The following is a 19,136-nucleotide window of genomic DNA, read 5'->3' on the forward strand; positions in this document are numbered from 1 at the left end:
TATAGGCACTGAACCCAGATTCTCTGAACCTAAGCAGAGTTGTAGAATGTATTTGAGTGTTTGTTTCCAAACAGAGAGCTCAGACTGACAACTAAGCAGAACCAAGAAGCGTCGTTCACCACAGCTTTGTAAGAGTGGTGGATAATATGGTTTTCTTGAAAGGAAAAAAGAGGGTTCCTGTTCTGAAAAGGAAAATTCTCATCCATGCATTTGGGGATATAAAAGGAGCCGCCGAGGGGCGGGTGGTTACTGTCACTCGGCTCATCTGGCCAACCTGTCACTAGAGAAGAACAGGTCCTACAGCCCAGCGGTGGGCGCCCCATGGGGAGCGCCCTGGCAGAGCCGTGTGGCCAAACTACTCACTTTAGAGCACGGTTGGGTTTGTCGGGAAGAATAGCTGTGAAATCGCTACAGGAGTCTGACTTGTGAGACAGGCATCCCAGGCGGGTCCTCATCCCTTTGTTCCTGCAACAAGCACAGGGGCAGAAGGACGCGGAACTGTCACGACCGTGGCTGTCAGCTCTATAAAGGGCCCCGGGAGCTGCTGCTGCAGGGCCTGCGCCGCCTCCCCTGACCCGCCCCCCATCCTTCCCCAGGGGGGTCCCTAAAGGTTTCATGAACAAGAGGAGAAATACCTAGAAGATCAAGGGATGTATCCCCACTCCCTAACTCGACTCCTAGAATAGTAATAGGTACCCTGCCCCTAGAGGCCTCATGCTCTTTCAAAGCTCACATTCAAGTTGATAGTAAGTCAATGAAGGTCGTTAGCTTGGAAGAATTTCTAAATTGGGATTCTCTGTAGGGAAAGGAAATACAGTGAAGACAAAATAACAATCCACATTTCGCTCTCCCATCAGGAGGGCAGAGTAGCAGCAGCAGCTCCTAATTGCAAAGCCCCAGAAGTGGCGCCCGCACGGAGAGTAGAGGGTTGCCTGCGTAATACAGGAGTGCGTATCACAGCACCTCCCAGCACAAATGAAGTTTTCAGGCAAACTGATTGCGGCTCAGATGCTCCCTACTCATCCCCAAACCTGGGGATAAAGATGCGTGAACGGCTACAGAGCAGCAGACTAACACCTGTAGGGGAGGGCCCGAGCAGCTGGCACAATCAGCAGTTAAGAACCGGGCCCCTTTCTCCGTTCTTTTATTTACGTAACGAAGCTCTCATGCTCCTATTTTCTATTTTGGCTTCTCTCAATCAGCATGTTTAAAACTCTAACATGTATGTTTAAAATTCTCATATTTTCTTATTTTCCTAAAGACCAGACATTTACATGTTATCTGTTACGGAAGGTCCGATGAGGAATTACACTCTTTCTGACTTCCAACGTTAGCCCCTTTTTTCCTTTAACCAGAGATCAGCAAACTATGGCCATGCGAGATGCCCGTTTGTGCAAATAAAGTTTTACTGGAACACAACAACACCCATTTATTTACATACTGTCTAAAGCTGCTTTCCAGCATGAGGGTAGAGTTGGGTGGTTGCAACACAGACTGTATGGCCCATAGAACTCAAAATATTTACTCTCTGGCCCCTGTTAGAGTAAGTTTACTGACCCCTGACCTTTAACCACGGCAGCTCCTCGCCTGGTGAGCAAAGGTCAGTGAGAAGAGTTGGGTGTAATCAAATCAGGACTGAAGCGTGACTTCTAAAAGGGCACAGCCACGTGTACACTGGGAACAATGTGCCATGGAAATAGTCCCAGAGACGTTATTCTCTGTGTGGAAAGGAAGTCCTTCCAGCCTGACTTTCCCCTCCCCCTGATTTGTGAATCCTGGGCCTGGGCAGGGACGCCAGAGGCCGTCCAATTCAATATCTTCCTGTCACTCCAAGTGGGTTTTCATCCCCGACCCAAGCTAGTTATTCACAGAAATCTTATCCAAGAAATGTCTACTGGGATGGTATTATATTTGGCAAGGATGGACAACATTTGTATTCCACAGCCCGTCTCTGAGCGCCTTTTAAAGCTGGAACATCCAAGTTCCCAGAAATATCCCCTCTCCTGCAGAAAACCGGGCCTGCCCGTCCTGTGCTCCCACCTCTTATCTCAGCCAGGCGCATGATGAAGCCATCGATTTTGTGACATTTCCAGACACTGGTGATAGCCATTCTCTCTCCTGCGATGGTGAGCATCCTGGCCACTCACTCTTATAAATCACAGGGTGCTCTGCCACCAGGCCATGTGAGAGCAACGGATTAAGGGCCCTTGAGTCACCACATTCCGTGAATTCAAGTCAAGGTCTTGCTTGGGCTGTACCAAGGCCAAAACCCAACTTCCCGCAAGCCAGTTCACTCCTTGGTGCCCCAGGATCCTCAATAACATAATAGTCAGGTCGAGGCCCCCAAGAACAATTAAGAGGACTTAAAAAAAAAAAACAGCAAATCCACACACGCCATCTAACGACATTCCGCGGGGGCCCGTGTAAAGGGTATACTCGTTACCGAGACAATGGTGGTTCTCCCCAGTAGTCTGGAAAAATCTTCCACAAAAAATTCTTTGGGGCCCCATGGTTTTGATTTTCCATCTTGTGTAGCTGAGATCTGAATTATAACCTTGTTAGTTAGGTTTGAAATAACGGGAGCAGAAGTGAGAGTCAAAGGTTAAGGTTCCTTCAAAAGGAGGGAAGGAAGGAAGGAAGGAAAGAAAAGCAAAAAGAAGCAAGCTTGCCCTCATCTTTCTTCCCTGTTCCAGGACCCTACAGCCGCCCCTAATTGGTTCAATGCAAGCTCACACAAGGGCCCACCCCCTGAATCCTGCAGTCAATGGGAGGGTTTGGCCCTGAGGTAGGTTCTGCTTGCAAGGCCACAACCTTGCAAGAAGGGCACCAGGAAGGGGTGCACCAGCCGCACCGATGGCCCGAGGGAATGGACCACCCAAGGGAGTGGACGGCTGGGGCAGGCTCACGCAGGTGAGAAGCAAGGCGGAGGGGGGGAAGGGGCAGGGAGGGGGAAGGGCAGGGGCGGGGAGACAGGTGAGCATCATTACCTGCGTGGCATCAGTAAAGCGGCCATACAGGCACGCGCTTACGGTTAACCCTCTGGCCGGTGTGCAGGGACGTCAGGGCGGGAGATAGGACTGCGGGGCACAGGGATTTACCCTTTCGCGGCCTCTCACCTAAAATCAAAGAATCTGCTGTAAGAGGGGGGTGGCCCTCTCTGGTCTGACTGTGCTACAGATCCTCTCAGACGGCGTCTGCTGGCAGAATGCCTCCCCCGACACAGCCCCTCCCCACACAGGCCTGCTTGTCCTAAGGGAGGGTGACAGGCTAAGGGTGAGCCGGGAGGGCCTGCTGGCTGGATTCTATTGCTGCCTGTGGGTCAGGAGCATCTAGTTCCCCAAGAACTGCCCATGGACAGTGAAATGGGGCACGTGCCCCAGGGGAGGAAGGTTGGGGCCCGGCAAGCTAAAAATTTCTGTTCTCTTTGTCTCATTCCAGCAGGGCCCAAGTGACCAGCCAGCCACGGATGGGGGAGGGGGTCAGCACTTGCTCCAGAATTACTTGATTGGCTGCTCTTCTGATTCTCGCCTCCCTCTCAGGGAACCCATCCCGGAGCGTTGGGAGGGTGTGAGTAGGGGGGAAGGCTAGAGTAACTCCTAGGGAGACTTGTCAGGCCCCCTGGCCACTGCACAGGCCTGCTCCTTTTACAGGATCCCAGGCCCATGCTGGAAAAAATGAATATGCAAGCCACTCTCTCCTGCCCAGATGGAGGCCACCGACCTTCCTTCCGCAGCCTGGGGACTAGCCCGTTCCTGACCTGGAGCGTGGAGAACAGCAGGAAAGGGGATACTGAGGTTGAGGGCTTGGTGACTGATCATCTCTCTCCAGAGGGTCCCCTTTCTCAGTGCTTCAAACCCTTTGTTCCACAGAAATGATAGGAAGAAACACATGAAGAGAGCAGCCTATCCGTAAAGGGCTCCCCCGGGGAACCCTGACACCAAACATAGAATCCATTTTAAAAGAAACCTAATTTAGATAGATAAGGCCCCTACTCGATCTACTCCGTTTAAATTATTTTGCTATTACACAGAATGTTTCACAAAAACTTTTTTTTTAAATACCTTCTCTAATAATACCAAAATTCATAAAATTAAAAGATTGCTTTGTTAAAACTAAAGATTAATAAACAAATACATAAAAATAGTTAGACTTTGTATCAAAGCTCATCCTCAAGGAGACTGAGCTCAGACTGACATTCCCTTAACCTTTGTCCTAACAGGGCATCCACCTGCCTGCCCAGGAGTCAGGAAATCGAAGCCTTTCCCAGTTTTAAGGTTCTCTTCCAGCTGCAAGAAATCACTGTTTGGGTCACCTATGCCTCATTTTCTCTTGCTCATGGTCTATCACCGGAAGGAGGAAAAGCCCGTACCAGGGGCCCTTGTTACCCTAGTGCTGAACAGAACCAGGGATGGCTCCCCACAGACACAGCAGGCAAGGTCATTTGGGGCAGGCATTACCAGGCCTGCAGTCACTGCCTTGTCGCTCTTCCTGTTCCCACTGCTAGCTCACCCTGGCTTGCCGGGACTGCTTGCACGCCCGCCTCTCTCCCTCCCAAATCCCGTGCTGCCCACCACCGCCCCCCAGACCGTTCCCCATCCCTTCACTTAGCTCAGCCTTGACTTCAATTCAATCAGAGTCTGCAGGAGACTGTGGCCCCAGCTTCCTCATTCATCCCAGCACCTTGGGGGCTCTAATTCCATCTGGCCCTTGACTTTTGGTGGGGACGGAGTTTGGGGTCCCCAGAACCCGGGAAGGCCCATGGCAATGTGCCCTGTTAGGTGGACATCAAGTGACAGGTGACTCTGGGGCAGACAGGATGGCACATAATGGAAAGCGGGTACTCAAGGAAAAACAAAAAACAAAGGTTAAAAGCAAAGAGCAAAGATTTTTAAAGAGGGGAAGAGAAACTAAGAGTCTCAGCGGGGAGAAAGCAATCAAGATGCACGGAGAGGCAGGTTAATTAAATATGGATAATGCAATCAGCACACATGGGCACCTTGAAGAGCAAAGAGAAAAACAAATGCAGTACTCACTGTCTTTGACCAGTCCTCATGGCCTGCGGGTCTTTGCCAACTGGGTGGTCAGAGAGGCTGCGGGTTAAGGAGTTCTGGGGAAAGAGTAGATCTATCTTTTAGCAGTCAGATCCTTGCTGGGTGAAGAACACGCGTGCACGAATGCACGCGCACACTCGTGCGTGCACACACACACACACACACACACGCATGCATGCACAACACACCTCCCACCCCTTGAGCTGGGCAGCAAGCGACCCCGCGGAAAGCTCTTCTCTCTGCTTGTCACATCCAGTAAATACTGAAGCAGCCTACACCCAGCGGGCGGCGGCTCAGCTCCCGGGCACAGTCTGCACGCCCGTGCTCGCTGGCAGGATGCAGGAGGTGCCCCTGAGCAGAGCTCTCCTGGCACTCCTCCCGTACCTTCCTCTTCACTAACCTGCTTCCTTGCTCTCGGGCTGCAGCTCAGGGAGAAGTCCCCACAGCCCAAAGCTGCCTCCCTCTGCACCCAGAGGCTATGCAGGGGGCAGCGAAGCCGTAGGTATTAACTCTTTCCGGCCACCGATGAGCTGAAAATCAAGTGTCCAGGGGGCCCTCTTCTAATGAGCTCTGCTGCTGGCTGAAGGCTGGTGCTGCTCAGGGAGCAGGGAGCATAAAGATCTTGCCCCAGACAGCTGCTGACAGCAGGAGCCGAGCCGAATCAAATCTCCTAATGAGCCAGGAGGAGGGGGGCTGTCTTGCTGGGTGTGATGTGATGTGATAAATGCAGAGAGCAAGAAAGCTACGGGGCAGGTCACACATCTACATTCCACCCCCTTTCTCCCAATTTCTATTGTGCTTCACTACCAAGCCAAACCACACAGCCCTGCAATTACCCCCTCTGCCACATCTCAGCTGTCCCCCTGACTCCGCAGAGGCATTTCTCCCCCCCCACGTCTGTCTCTACTCCCACCCCCCAGCACCAAACACACCACTCCTCACTTCTTAATGAGAAATTTCCACCTCCTCTGCCTCCTCAAAACATGTACATTTCCAACTCTGTGCTCCTGGCTTTTCCTCCAGTGGAAATTCACCTCTCTCCCTCATCCATCACCTAGCAACTTCCCCCTGCTTGCATTCGTGATGGAGTGAGACTTTTCCCTTTGTTCTGCCCAATCGGTACATTATCCCTAATTTTTCTGTCTTCTGCAATTTTTTTCTTCCAAACCACCTTACCCACATGGATCTTGACACTGCCTGTTTCAGTTCCAGAAGGAGGGCTGTCTCTTCCTGCTTGCCCTAGTACGGTAGTTCTCTGAGTATGGTCCCTGGACCAGCAGCGTCAGCATCACCTGGGAATGTGTTAGAAATGCAAATTCTCGGGCCCCACCCCCAGACCTAGAGAATCAGAAACTCATGGGACAGAGCTCAGCCTCCCAGGTGATTCTGATGCGTCTGAAGTTTGCAAATCCCTGCCCTGGGACAAAGCATCCCTTCTCCCCATTCCACTCTAGTCTCCTGCTCCCACTCAGGAACTAGCTCCAAATGCACCTAACCTTTACCACAAGTCATTTTGGATACCCAGAAGGTGACATTTGCTGGAGGCATCAGAAATCTCCAGGGAAAGTGATGGCTTGATACTAAAAATATTAGATTGCATTTGTTTAACCTCCTATAACGTAGAAAGCATATTCTTGTATTGTTATCAACTACTCAATTCCAGAGCCGGAGAGGTTATTATTATCCCTGAGTTACAGATGAGAAAATTGAGGCAACTCAAGAACCAGATTTGTTTTCTCAGAACTCTTACAGTGGAGCTCTTCCCACCACGTCATGCCGGGACCCAGAATTCCTGGCAGATTTACTGGTGGCATGACCTGTATTCCCGCAGTCTGCCGCAACCCCACACTGCAGGATGAGGGGATGAAATAAAAAGTCTGATGCTGCCTCCACAGTGACTCATTGTCTCTCTCGCAAAGTGTCCACAGTGTGCCTCTGTTAGGTAAAGGGAACTTAGTGTTATGAAATGAGACGCCAAAGAAATGTTTCCCATTCTTTGGAACCCCTGCTTTGCATGCTGATGTTAGCGAATCCTTTGCTTCTGGATATTTTATTCATACACTGCACTGTACAAAACAGGTTCAGAGTTAAACGGGGAATAAAAGCCCACTGACAAGCACTTCCCTGATCCAAGACTAGGTTCTATGGTAAGGTGGAGCCTCTCCAATTCATGCACAGAGCCATTGTCCAACAAGCCCTCGTTATGTGCCAGGCATGGGGCTAAACCTGCACCACTGTTTACTTAACTCTCGCAACAAACTTCCAAGACTGACATCTTTATCAACCCCATTTTACAGACGGAGAAACAGAGGCAAGCCAGTTACAGTGGCAGAGCGGGTGCCTGCTACCAAACTTCCTGTTCCCAATGCTTGCTCTGCCCTTTGCTTTAACACAAAGGTGGTATCCTCACGGGACTCCTTGTCCGGTGCTGAAATGGTGAGATAAAGGGCCCCTCCAAGTCTCATGCTGTCCCATCTGGCAACCGGGATTGAAAGGCATTGAGGAGATAGGGCAGGGCTGCAGAGGGACCCAAGTCTCAGATGGAGGCTGACTAATATTAAGGCATTGGAATCTTCAATTAGCTTTTGGAAAAATAAAATGGTCATAGGAAGTCAATAAACCAACCCGAATGTTTAAGGAAAGATAAAATCATTAACAAAGTTTCAAGAAAGAGCAGGAATATGAAGAGCAGAGAGACAAGAGTATGCGGACATGCATCCGGCACGAGTAGAAAGAAAAAATTAAGACTATTTTTTTTAACCGAAATGTTCCTGAACACCAAAACGTAACCACACAGCACCCTAGTTTGAGAAGCACAGACCTAGGACTGGCCCCCTCTCAGGGGAGGCCTCTAAGTTAAATCTTCCTTTCCATAGAGGCAGGTGCATAAGGAATTCCAGGTGCTGGGCAGGGGCGGGGTGGGGAGGCTGAGATGAAGCGGAACGGAGAGCGTAAGCTTTCTGGCATGGTCTCCTTTCCTGAAGGAGAGAGATACGCAAAGGCAAGCAGGCTGGAGTGCTAGTGAGAAATGCACTCGTCTCCTTGGACTCTGTGTCCCAGGACTTCTAGCCCTGGCCCAGGAATACAGAGCTCTAGATTCTTTTCTCGTTACTACTCCTGAGTTTCTGGCTGGAGACTGGGCACGGGACATCTCCGCTGGCGGTGACACATGGTTTTTCCCAGCCAAACAGGCATTACGAGCCCTGCTCTGGCTTCCCAGGCCGCCCCACACACCTCAGCCCTTCCCGTTCTTGGTTTGCTCCTCCTGGGAAACCCACCCTTCCCAGGCCTGGGCTGCTGCATCTCTCTGGCACTGATGCTCACTCCTGCCTCTCATGAGCTCCAGACTGGCTTTTCCAGGGGACAGCTAGACAATTCCATCCTTCCCAGACTCTGCAGATGCAACTGTGTCGGAAACACCACTTTGCCCTCCGAGTCCTCCCTTCCTGCCGGGCTCCCTCTGCTTCTTCATGAAATGACTGTCCTAGTCCCTCGGGGTAATGAGTGTAGGTATTTCTGGTTTCTTTTTCTCTATTGCCCTGTTGAATTGATTTTTAAAACTTATCTTTATATTTCTGAAACACTTCTCAATTTTATCCGCCCCCCCATCCATTGACCCGGCCCCTCAGAGGTTACCGGGCACCTCCCATGGTGTATGCCTCATCCACCCCCTCCTAAGTAGCTGATTTTCCTGCCCCCATGTCATCGCCTCCCCATCCCCATTAACCTCCTGGCACACTACACTACTACCAGAGTTACCCACCGATCAGGTACCATAAATGGTCCATCGAGTAATTTTTGATGGACTTCATGGTAATGATTTGTCCTGCCTGAAATTCTCACAATTTGGTCCCATTTAGCTATCCAGTCTTGTATCCCATTGTGCATACACACATGCACCCACACACCTGATTCTCCATTGCCCCCTCTGCCCAAAATGTTCCCCCTGCCCCCCTCGATCTGCCTCTTTTTTTTTTTTTTTTTTAAGATTTTATTTATTTATTTGACAGAAATCACAGGCAGGCGGAAAGGCAGGCAGAGAGAGAGAGAGCAGGAAGCAGGCTCCCCGTTGAGCAGAGAGCCCAATGCGGGGCTTGATCCCAGAACTCTGGGACCATGACCTGAGCCGAAGGCAGAGGCTTTAACCCGCTGAGCCACCCAGGCGCCCCTCGATCTGCCTTTTAACTCCCAATTCCTTCTCTAAACCTAATACCTTCAAGATAAAAATTCTCCTTTCCAAAGCTTTTCAGAACGGTCTCAAGAAGAAGGAATCCCTCCATCCGAATACCACCACACTGCTGCGTGACTCTCTGACAGTCCATAACATAGTCTGTAGGTTATCCTTGTGATTTATGTTTTCTGATCCTCCCAAATGACTACGTATTCCATGAAGACTCTATGACTTACTCCCTTGCTATCAATTCTCATTGCTTTGTATGAAGCAGGTGTTTAATAAATGTCAGCTGCATTTGATTTTGAGTTCATGAAAAAAATCTGAAAAATCACTGAGGATTTCTTATGGAGGAAACATGTTAGACTTCCGCGGTCTCTGCGTCAAGTCTGAAATCGGTCTGATGCTAATGACTCTCGGGGCAGCAGCATGGGTACCTAAGGCATTTGGAAACTATTGTTCCCCACAGCCCGGTTAGGGCAGGCTAGAATTAATCAAGAGCAAAAGGAGTACCTGGCATTGTCACACAGGCCACAAAAATGTAATTAAATTGAAGATAAAGGGAATTAAAGTCTGCAATATAATATTTTTAAAAGCCATGTTAGTAGAGGTAGAGGTTTATTGCCAAACGCCCCCTGTGTGGTTATTTAATCAACATACTACCTAGGACAGTACCATATTAAAAGCTTTTAATAAAACAGTCATTCAGATATTAGATTTGAATTCTGGTCAGCATGCTAAAGCTCTTCCACAAATCTTTTAAAAGCAATTTCCACTTTGTAGCTTCCTAGTAACAGCAGAAACATGAATCAACATATGCTGCATTGATTTGGGGTTTCCATGGAGACTGGAAGGACACAGGGAAAGGAAGGACAGAAAGAGGCCACTCGGCCCAAAAATCTACTAAAAAAAAAAAAAAAAAAAAGTCTCGATTTCATTCCTCTGAGTATTAACAGCCTCATTTCCTGCTCATCAGTTCGAGCATCCGGATATTTAATTTGTAATAAGTCTGCTCAACTTCTCACAAGGAACATCAGAAGGGTAGTGGAAAGAAGTCAGCAGGCAAAGGTGTCGGCCCATGAGGTTTGCCAAGAGAACTGAACAAGCGCAGGAACTGGAATGGGAAGAAAGGGCCTCTGGTCCTAACTCCGCCATTAACTAGATCTGTGATGCTAACTACCTTAACTAGCTCTGTGATGCTAACTACCTTAACTAGCTCTGTGACACTAACTACCTTAACTAGCTCTGTGACGCTACTACCTTAACTAGCTCTGTGACGCTAACTACCTTAACTAGCTCTGTGACGCTAACTACCTTAACTAGCTCTGTGACGCTAATTACCTTAACTAGCTCTGTGACAATAACTACCTAAACTAGATAGCAATCACTAACATGATGAAGAGCTCTGAATTTCAATTTCCTCTTCTGTAAAACCTACAATTACCTGCCTATTTCTCAGAATGGTTATAAGAAAGTAATGAAAGTGTCTCTGGGAAGGAAAATGATTTGCAAATTCTAGTCCACTGTATACCCTACCACGGTCGGTCCCCACTTATGACCGTTCCACCTATCAGGGTTCCCTTATGATTGTCTGACTTGACCATGGTGAGAAAGTGATACACATTAAGTGGAAACTACACTTTGAATTTCGCCTTTTGCTCTTTTTCCCAGGCTGGTGATATGTGGCGATCTCAGGATGCTCTCTGGTGATACAGCTCCGTGGCAGTGAGCCTCAGCTCCAATCAGCCACCTGATCACCAGAGTCAACAACTGATACCCTTACAACCACCCTGTACACTTACAACCCTGCCGTTTTTCACTTTCAGTGCAATACTCAATAAATTACAGGAGATATGCAACACTTTATTTTAAAATAGCCTTTTCTGTTAGCTGATTTTACCCATCGATAGCTAATGTAAGTTTTCTGAGCATGTTTCAGGTAGGCTAGGCTGAGCTATGATGTTTGGTAGGTTAGGTACATTAAATGCATTTTCAACTTATGATATTTCAACTTAGGATATTCAGCTTATGATAAGTTCTTCAGGACATAACCCCATCCTAAATGGAGGAAAATCTGTGTTACGTTTTGTGATGCTCTGAGCTTCTCTTTAAAGGGAATTTTGCCAACAAGCAAGTATATGCAAAAAAATTTTAAAAAGAGAAAGAGAGAGATTGCTGAGTTAGTGGTAAGTAGACTGACCTGGAAAAAAGAAGAGTGAGTGACCAGGCTGAGTTTCCATCCCCACTCTGTAATCTGCCAGATCTGTAACTATAGCAAGTTACTCTCCTTGAGTCATTTTCATCACAGGTAAGAGGAAGATCACAGCACCACTGCCGTAGGCTTGTTAAAGGATTGTTATACAGCTTCACTGAGGGATTCAAGCAATGCTTGGCAAATGGCAAATGAGTGTTTAGTGTGAGCCAGTCATATTAGCTATCAGCTTCGTCATCTGTAAAATGGGAATTAGAAATCCTGCTCCTTCCCTACTTCCCATAGATTATTTGGTTGACACCTGCTCAACTAGTTGATAAACTGCTTTGGAAAGTGTACTAAATAAATACAATGTTATTATTTAAAGATTCATGTTTACTATCTGCTAGCAGAGGTGAAACAAAAGTGAAACAAGTTTGGGAGGATTTTCAAATGTCTAGGCGTCTAGGCGTAGAGGGGGTGACAAGTGTCTCTGCTACCTTCTTCATTGTCTCAATCCATCATTTGTCTCCTTGCTACTCACTGCAGCCTTTTCTTTTTTCTCCCTCTTTTCTCTCTTTACTATCTTTATGCTTCTCCTTTTAAGTGTGTCTAGAAGGAATTTTAAAATTAAACTTCAGAGACTTTGGATTCTAAACGGAAATTGTTCCTTAGGCCTCCTAAGTTAAATGGCACATGAAGATGGGGCAAAATGACACAAAATCAGGAGACATTATAGGATTATAGGAATTACAGGACTGTCTCTCCAACAGTGGTCAGCAGCGTTGGATATATATCTATGTATTTAAAGAAACACATCAACCAAATGTAGTATGTGGAATATATTTTGGATTCTGATTCGAATTTAAAACCATAAAAAAAAATCATGAGATAATTTGGGGAAATTTGAGCACTGATTAGATATTGCTATTAGTATGATATCGACATTGAGGTTATTTTTTTTCCTAAGCAACTTTTTACTTAGAGATACATTCTGAAATATTTAGAACTGAAATGCTATGCTGTCTGCAAATTGCTTCAAAATCATCTAGGCTGGGAAGCAGGAGGTAGTGCACAGATGCTCATTGTTCTATTTTCTTGACTTGTGTATATTTGAAATTATGCATAAAAATGTTATAAATAGTATGACCATTGACAATATGTGCTTCAGTAAAATGAGCCTACAAAGTGTAAACTTTTAGTGTAAGGAAACTGAAATATAGAAAGAGGCAATTTGAATGGGGTATTTATTTCCTGTATTGTAAGTTTTCTTCTCCATGAATAAATCCATTTTCAGAAAAGCCTTTTATTTGACTTCCAGGAAGCAGGTGCCAAAATCCGTAGAGGCTTAGAATGGGTATGACTCTTAGATATCACCTACAGAAATTAAATTTTAAAGAATTTGCCCAAGATCACATTTTTAAGGCATGGCCAGGACTCCAGCCCAGAGCTCCAGGGATAGAATCCCACTACATCCTTTCTTCCACTCCCGAGTTGCCCACCCGCACATCTGGAATCTAGGGCGGCAGACGAGGCTGCAAAGGATGATCTGTTTGTTTACCTCCTCAAACCTTCTCCATTCCTGTTGTCATCGAGCCTTAAACAGCAAACTTGGTTTTTCTGAACGAGCTTTCCAGAGACCAGCAGCTGAGGGGCAGGAAGCCACAGCACAGGGACAGACAGAGCAACAAGCACGATCCTCCACACCCCCAGCCTGATCTGTTTCACCAAGATAATCAAGCCCTCAAGTATGAGAAATTTCAACCTCTCTCCCTGTCTCCTCTCCTGCGAGTCTATCCAAATTTACACACAAGCTTACTTCCTACCCACCACTCCCAGATGTGTCTACTCCAGGTAGATCCTTTCTCCTCTGCACTTGAGCCCCTCTTCCCACCTGCCTGGCTTCACCAACCCTTTATCTTTATACTCTGTCCTTCCCCCCATGTTATTCTACATTTACAAATAAAAATACTTTCATTCAAAAAGAATTCTCCCTGGGGGTAGGCGAGGGGTCCTCATATTGTCAGGAAAACTACCCAAAACATTTCCTGTTTCCCTAGTTCCGACCCTTTCATCAGACCTTTACACTTCGACTTCCATCCCTACCATTTTGTTGAAAGAGCGACCTCTATATTATGAGGCTCAGCGGTCCAACGGGCCTTACCCTTATGGGGCTGTTAGCTTCATTTGTCACGGTGACCGTTCAGGCCAGGCACCTCCATCCCCTTGACCTCCTTAGCCTTACACTCTCCTAACTGGTCTTCCCGTGGGTCTCTTTTGCTGGCCCCTCCTCTGCTCCCCCATAATGCTGACATTCTCCTGCCCTCCAGTCTTGGCTTCCTGCACTTTTCTCCTTAAATGCTCCTGGGAAATCTCATCCTTGCTCAGAGTCCCAACCGTATCAGGTATTCTGATCATTTCTGAATATTTTCCACTAATTCCAGACCGTCTTCTAATTATATAAATTGTCATGGCCCGTGGATTGCTGAACATACCCCCTCCGGTATCCCACAGACACAACAAATATACATTCATCTAAAAATCGAGAACACAATCACCCCTTCTTTTCCTGACCCATTCTATCCCCCAGCCCCCTGTCACCTCACACACACATACAAATCTTCTTCCTCTGGAATTCCTGGTGTCAGTTTCTGACACCACCATCCACTGAGTAACTCAAGCCCGAAATAGGGGAGTAATTAGACAGGACTCCTTTTCTCTCATCTCCTAGAGTCAGCCAATTACCAAATCACACTGATTGAATCTCCCTGGCAGTTCTCACATCTGTCCCCTCCTCTCCATTCTTACTAGTACTGCTCTGCTCCATGTTCTGCTCCATGGTTCCTGGTTCCTACTTTCATTGTCTTTGGTCTCTGTGATCCAGACACGCTTCTCTACATCAGAACATGCCGTGATTAGGTACCCACAACTCTCTTCTCCTAACTGGACTCTTAACCCCACCAAGGGCAAGAAAGTGGGTTCATTCATTCATTCACTCATGCATTCATTCATTCATACATTTATTCAGCTAACATTTAGGTATCTCCTGAGTGCCAAGCAGCGTACGAGGCATAGTACATTATCTATGCAAACACTGCATACATGAAAGCTATATTTTTCATCTCTGCATCTCCAACATCTAGCACAGTGCCTGGTACCAAGAAGATGCTCCACAAATGTTTGTTGAACATAACTGAGCCAGCCAGTGGACAGATGAGTGAGACCATGTTTACAGCAGGATGCTGGCAGGGAGAGGACGGTGGACAGGCGAGTGAGATCATGTTTACAGCAGGATGCTGGCAGGGAGAGGCAACTTAAAGTCATAGACACGGCATAGGCTCCAGCGTCTGGTGACAAGGGCTCAAGTTCCAACTCTGCCCATTCATGGCTGGGTCATCTTGGCTGAAGACCTTGCTTTCTTATCTATGAAATCAGAATTCCTAAGGCCATGCCAACCTCCTGTTGCGTAAGCAAACATGGATTGTGCATTACTCAGCGTCATGAAAACATGAAGTCATATTGACAGCATCTTAGTCCTAGAAAGCAGGGGCCCAGCACCAAATGGGGGCGGGGCTGGAGGCTGCAGAGGAAGGGGCGGCAGGCCCGAGAATCGGAAGCAGCAGGACCTCGTTCTCAAAGCCCTGGGGCTGCGATGTCAGTACGAGGGGCCATCATAATTGCAGTGTGGCTCTCTCCTATCTCACAGTGCCAGGGCACTGGCTATCAATCTCTTCCCCTCCTGAGGCAGGCACAAAAGCTTTACCACTTGCCATCAGGGTCTACAGCTGTGGGCAGAAAGCAGCTCCAGCACTCTCCCCGCCTCTGAATATAAAACAAGCTCTTGCTAATCCTCCATTTTCAACGACTTTAGCCTTCATCCCAGCTCCATTCTGGCCAGCCACTTAGAGTCACACAAAAAGGAAACTCCATAGCCATCAGACCAGGGATGGGCTCTGGCCCTGGTGCAGCAGGATAGTGGTGGGAAATAGTGGAGTGGAGTCTGGGCCACCTCCAAGGACAGATCTTGCTCTGGGATCTGCTCCTCCCTGCACAGAGCCCTCAGGGAGTGGAGGTGACTCGCTTTTGTGCCTGTGCGGGGTGCACATTAATGTCTGCACTGGGGGCAGGGGGAGGGGCCGGGGCTGTGTGGGTGTGCTCTGATGCACACAGATGCTGAGCAAATTCTGACATGTTTCCTTGGGAGACAAGGCCTGGTAGGAAGGTAGGAATCTACCTTAAGCCACTCAGCTTTTCTGAGGCCTTCTTCCTTCTTGGACATTTTGTTGAAAACCTCAAAAGCCTTTTGGAAATTCCATACACAGCACACTAATAAAGGCCCTGATGGGAAGGCTGATGCTGTCCAGACAGTGAAAAATTTCCTGATCCCTGAGGCAGAGACAGAAGCAAGGAGCATTTCTGGAGATGGAGGTGTTTGGACAAAGAGGAAATTAAAAAGCACAAAACAGAGAGCCTGGGATCAGATGGGCAGCACAAAAACACTAAGCCATAAAGTTATTATGCACAGCAAAACTCAGGTTTACACAGCGCAGTCACAACCTACAATAGCTTTCACTTCTTTGGCTGAATTTGACCAAGTTTCTTAGCCTCCACGAGCCTCAGTTTGCTCTGGGAAGGATGAAACAGCATAGTGCAGGGAAAATACCTAGCTCTGGTAATGGAACTACCACTATTCCTTTTAGAGGTATTCCTTTTGGAGGTAAGCTGAGTGCTTGTTCCTGTGCCCATTTTACAAACCACAAAAGCAAAGCTGTCCAACAGCCCTAGGGAAATTTGAAACCAGGACCCCCAGGGTTTTCCCTACTTTACACACATTTCAGCAGACTCCGTTGCTGCTGCATACCCATCACTGAAATCCTCATTTGGAGGATTTTTTTTTTTTTTTAATGGAAATATGATGGGTTTCAGTCAGCCATCCAACCACATTCTTACTCAATCCCCTGGGACTACCTCACGTTTGGGAAATGGTTATCATTAACCAAGCAACCATGATCTATAGGTCAGAGTTAACCGACCCATGAAAGAAAGATCTTGACCTCAGTAAGAGATTTAATTCAGTTAGACAACGATCATGAGAAAGTTTTCAGGGGCATCTGGGTGGCTCAGTCAGTTAAGTCTGCCTTCAGCTCAGATCATGATCCCAGGGGCCTGGGACTGAACAGTGCATCGGGCTCCCTGCTCACCTCAGGCGGAAGGGGGGGGGCCTTCTCCCTCTCCCTCTGCCTGCCCCTCCCCCTGCTTGTACTCTCTCACTCTCAAATAAACAAAATAAATGAAAAAGGGGGGGCAGAAAAGAAAGTTTCAGATTCTTCGTGTGTTTGGCACTGGGTGAAATTAAAGAAAAAAAGTGCCTGTCGGACCAGGTTCCTTGGGGCAGCTTACCAATGCCTGGCCACAGTGGGCGACAGGGCTCTCTACAGACTCCAATCCCTGCTCACCCCAGACCTATCGACCTACTCTGAAGATTGAGCAGAGAGCAAATGGTTAATAAAAGCTAGTTTACTGGATTGATTGGGTGCTCACGGGGCTATCATTTCCAAAATAATAAGAGCCATCAATAGCATCATAAATATCACATTGTGCGTTCACAGTGTTGAGATTTCCCCAAACATGTATAGGCTCTCAGGATAACAGCTGTCTCGCTGCCCCACTTTCTAGCACCCCCCCCCCATCTTCCAAGAAAACCCTCAAGGTTTCCAAATCTGTAGGAACAAATAATCCAAAAACAGCCCCAGTTGCAGGCTGCGGTAGGCCTTCCTTACTTCACTAGGTTGAAAGCACCCCAAGATCAAGACTTAGAAGGACCTGAAAGCCTGTGTGTGTGAAACAATGCATTGAGAGTGAGTGGCTCTAACACAGAAAGCGAAAAGCCGCTCTCCTCCTCCACGCCTTCCAAAGGTCACTACCAACACAGCCCTCAGAAGGACCCATTTAGCTGATGCCAGGGACTCGTCACCTCCTGTAAGTGGCAAATGTGCCCTCAACTCACTGCTTAGCAATTGGTGACCTGCCCCCCCCCAAATAAATAAATGGTAGCTATGTATGGAAATGGATGTTAACCACATTTGTTGCAGTGATCACTTTGCAACACATACATACATCAAATCATTATGTCATACACCTGAAACTAATATAATGTTACATATCAATTATATTTATATTTTTTAAAAAAAGAACGCTTGCCCCAGCAAGTCTAGTGTTAAGAATATGTCTAAGAAAACAATCCGGAAGGTAAGCTAAATTTTCACTATGATGTTATTTCAGCATTGTATATAATAATAGAAAAAAATCTTTTTAGTTAAAATAAAAGAAATCGGCGACCTGCCGATGGTTGTTAGTTCACTTGATGGTGGGGAGCCTTTCACAATGTCTCTGTGTATCAGATCGTCACATGGTACTCTTGAAACATCTCCCAATTTTGTCAATTACGCTTCCATGAAGCTGGGAGCGGGGGGGGGGGGGGACACAGAAGAAACTGGTGACCTCAGATGTACTTTAAATCTCCCTCCACTCATTGGGATAGTGAGATCTTCTGCACCGGCATGTGTCACCGGGGTTAGTCACCAGCAACGCTGGAGACCTGCATGCTGAAAAAACAAAACAGATGCCGTGGGCAGCCAGACTGCTGGGCAGGCAATCCACTGAAAACAGCAGCAGAAAAGACATGAATGGAACGAAAAGAGACAGTGTCAGAGTCCAGATAGCAAACTACAATATTCTCAGAGCCTGCAGGGATCTGAGGGAAGAAACTGCATCTCTCCAGGGCCAGAAAACAGGTTTCAGGGGACCTGGGGAGTTAGGACTGAGGAGAAGGGAGAACAAAAAAAAAGAACCTTTGCAGCTTGGCACCCACTGAGTGGGAAGAATGGCAAAGTCCTGCACTCGTGCTCCTGGCGGGGGTGACAGGCTTGCCCCCGCTGCAGAGCTCTGTGAGAGAATGAACGAGGACCCATGGGAGGACAGTGCCTTTTCTGCCCCGAGGTGCCCTGCCCTTCTCACAAGACTGAGGCTGGGGATGGCCAGTCCAGGGAGCCCTCCAGGCCCTGCTGGAAGGAGCAGCTCTCTCTTACCTGTCTGGCAGTGGCAGCGCAGCAGGGAAGGTGTGGCTGGCCCCAGCCCCAGCTGGGCATGGTTCGGTGAGGCCCTGAGTGATAGAGTCAGCCACCTCCCGGTACAGGGGAGAAGGTGGCGGAGGGCAGCCCCCCTCACCTCAGCGCCCCTAGGAGAGCTGCCGCACCATGCCGCTCGCGTGGCTCCCCGTTCCCGCTGGCTCTGCTCGCCTGGGGCTTTGCATCTCATGAACGGGGTAAGAGAGCAGAGCGGGCGGCGAGGGAAGGGGGTGGGGAAGCGGGGGGAGGGAGAGGGGCACTCTGACAGATGATGCGCAGAGTCGGGGGAGGACCGAAGCCTCGAGCAGGATGGCACTGCCTTGTGTGGCTCTCCCGCTGACAGCTCGTCACGGAGGGGCCGGCTGCTCTGGAAAATTCAGGGAGAGGCAGAGAGCAGAGGGGGCGGCGGAGCCGGCAGGTGGGGAGGGAGGAGGTCCCCAGATTGTGCAGGGGGAAGGAGGTGACGTGGGGTAACTGGCACAGGAGAGAGAGGATGACCTGCTTTGGCTCAAAAACAGACCAGGTTGGAAACATCCCTTCATGAGGCGGTGTGGGGGAGATACCGGAGCACCATATTCCTGGCCTGCCTTCAAGGT

At 48.2% G+C, this 19,136-nt stretch overlaps 1 protein-coding gene across 6 annotated transcripts in view; it reads right to left on the bottom strand.

The window, feature by feature from the left end:
* Positions 1 to 18,733, bottom strand: part of RGS8 (regulator of G protein signaling 8) — a 41,987-nt gene extending 23,254 nt beyond the window's left edge. Inside the window, exons 1-4 of one of the 6 annotated variants that reach the window (XM_059146370.1) lie at positions 18,502 to 18,524; positions 5,034 to 5,107; positions 2,988 to 3,116; positions 364 to 465 (exon numbers count right to left, since the gene is read on the bottom strand). In XM_059146370.1, the coding sequence (XP_059002353.1) occupies positions 364 to 465; positions 2,988 to 3,013 (128 nt within the window). In that variant the 5' untranslated portion in view covers positions 3,014 to 3,116; positions 5,034 to 5,107; positions 18,502 to 18,524. Of the gene's footprint in view, positions 1 to 363; positions 466 to 2,987; positions 3,117 to 5,033; positions 5,108 to 5,239; positions 5,422 to 5,451; positions 5,877 to 5,993; positions 6,134 to 6,227; positions 6,331 to 18,501 lie in introns of those variants that run through there. The other 5 variants (XM_059146368.1, XM_059146369.1, XM_059146373.1 and 2 more) reach the window with 5 other exon arrangements.
* Positions 18,734 to 19,136: the final 403 nt, after the last annotated feature.

This window comes from Mustela lutreola, chromosome 14 (genome assembly GCF_030435805.1).
Source record: "Mustela lutreola isolate mMusLut2 chromosome 14, mMusLut2.pri, whole genome shotgun sequence".
Lineage (NCBI taxonomy): Eukaryota > Metazoa > Chordata > Mammalia > Carnivora > Mustelidae > Mustela > Mustela lutreola.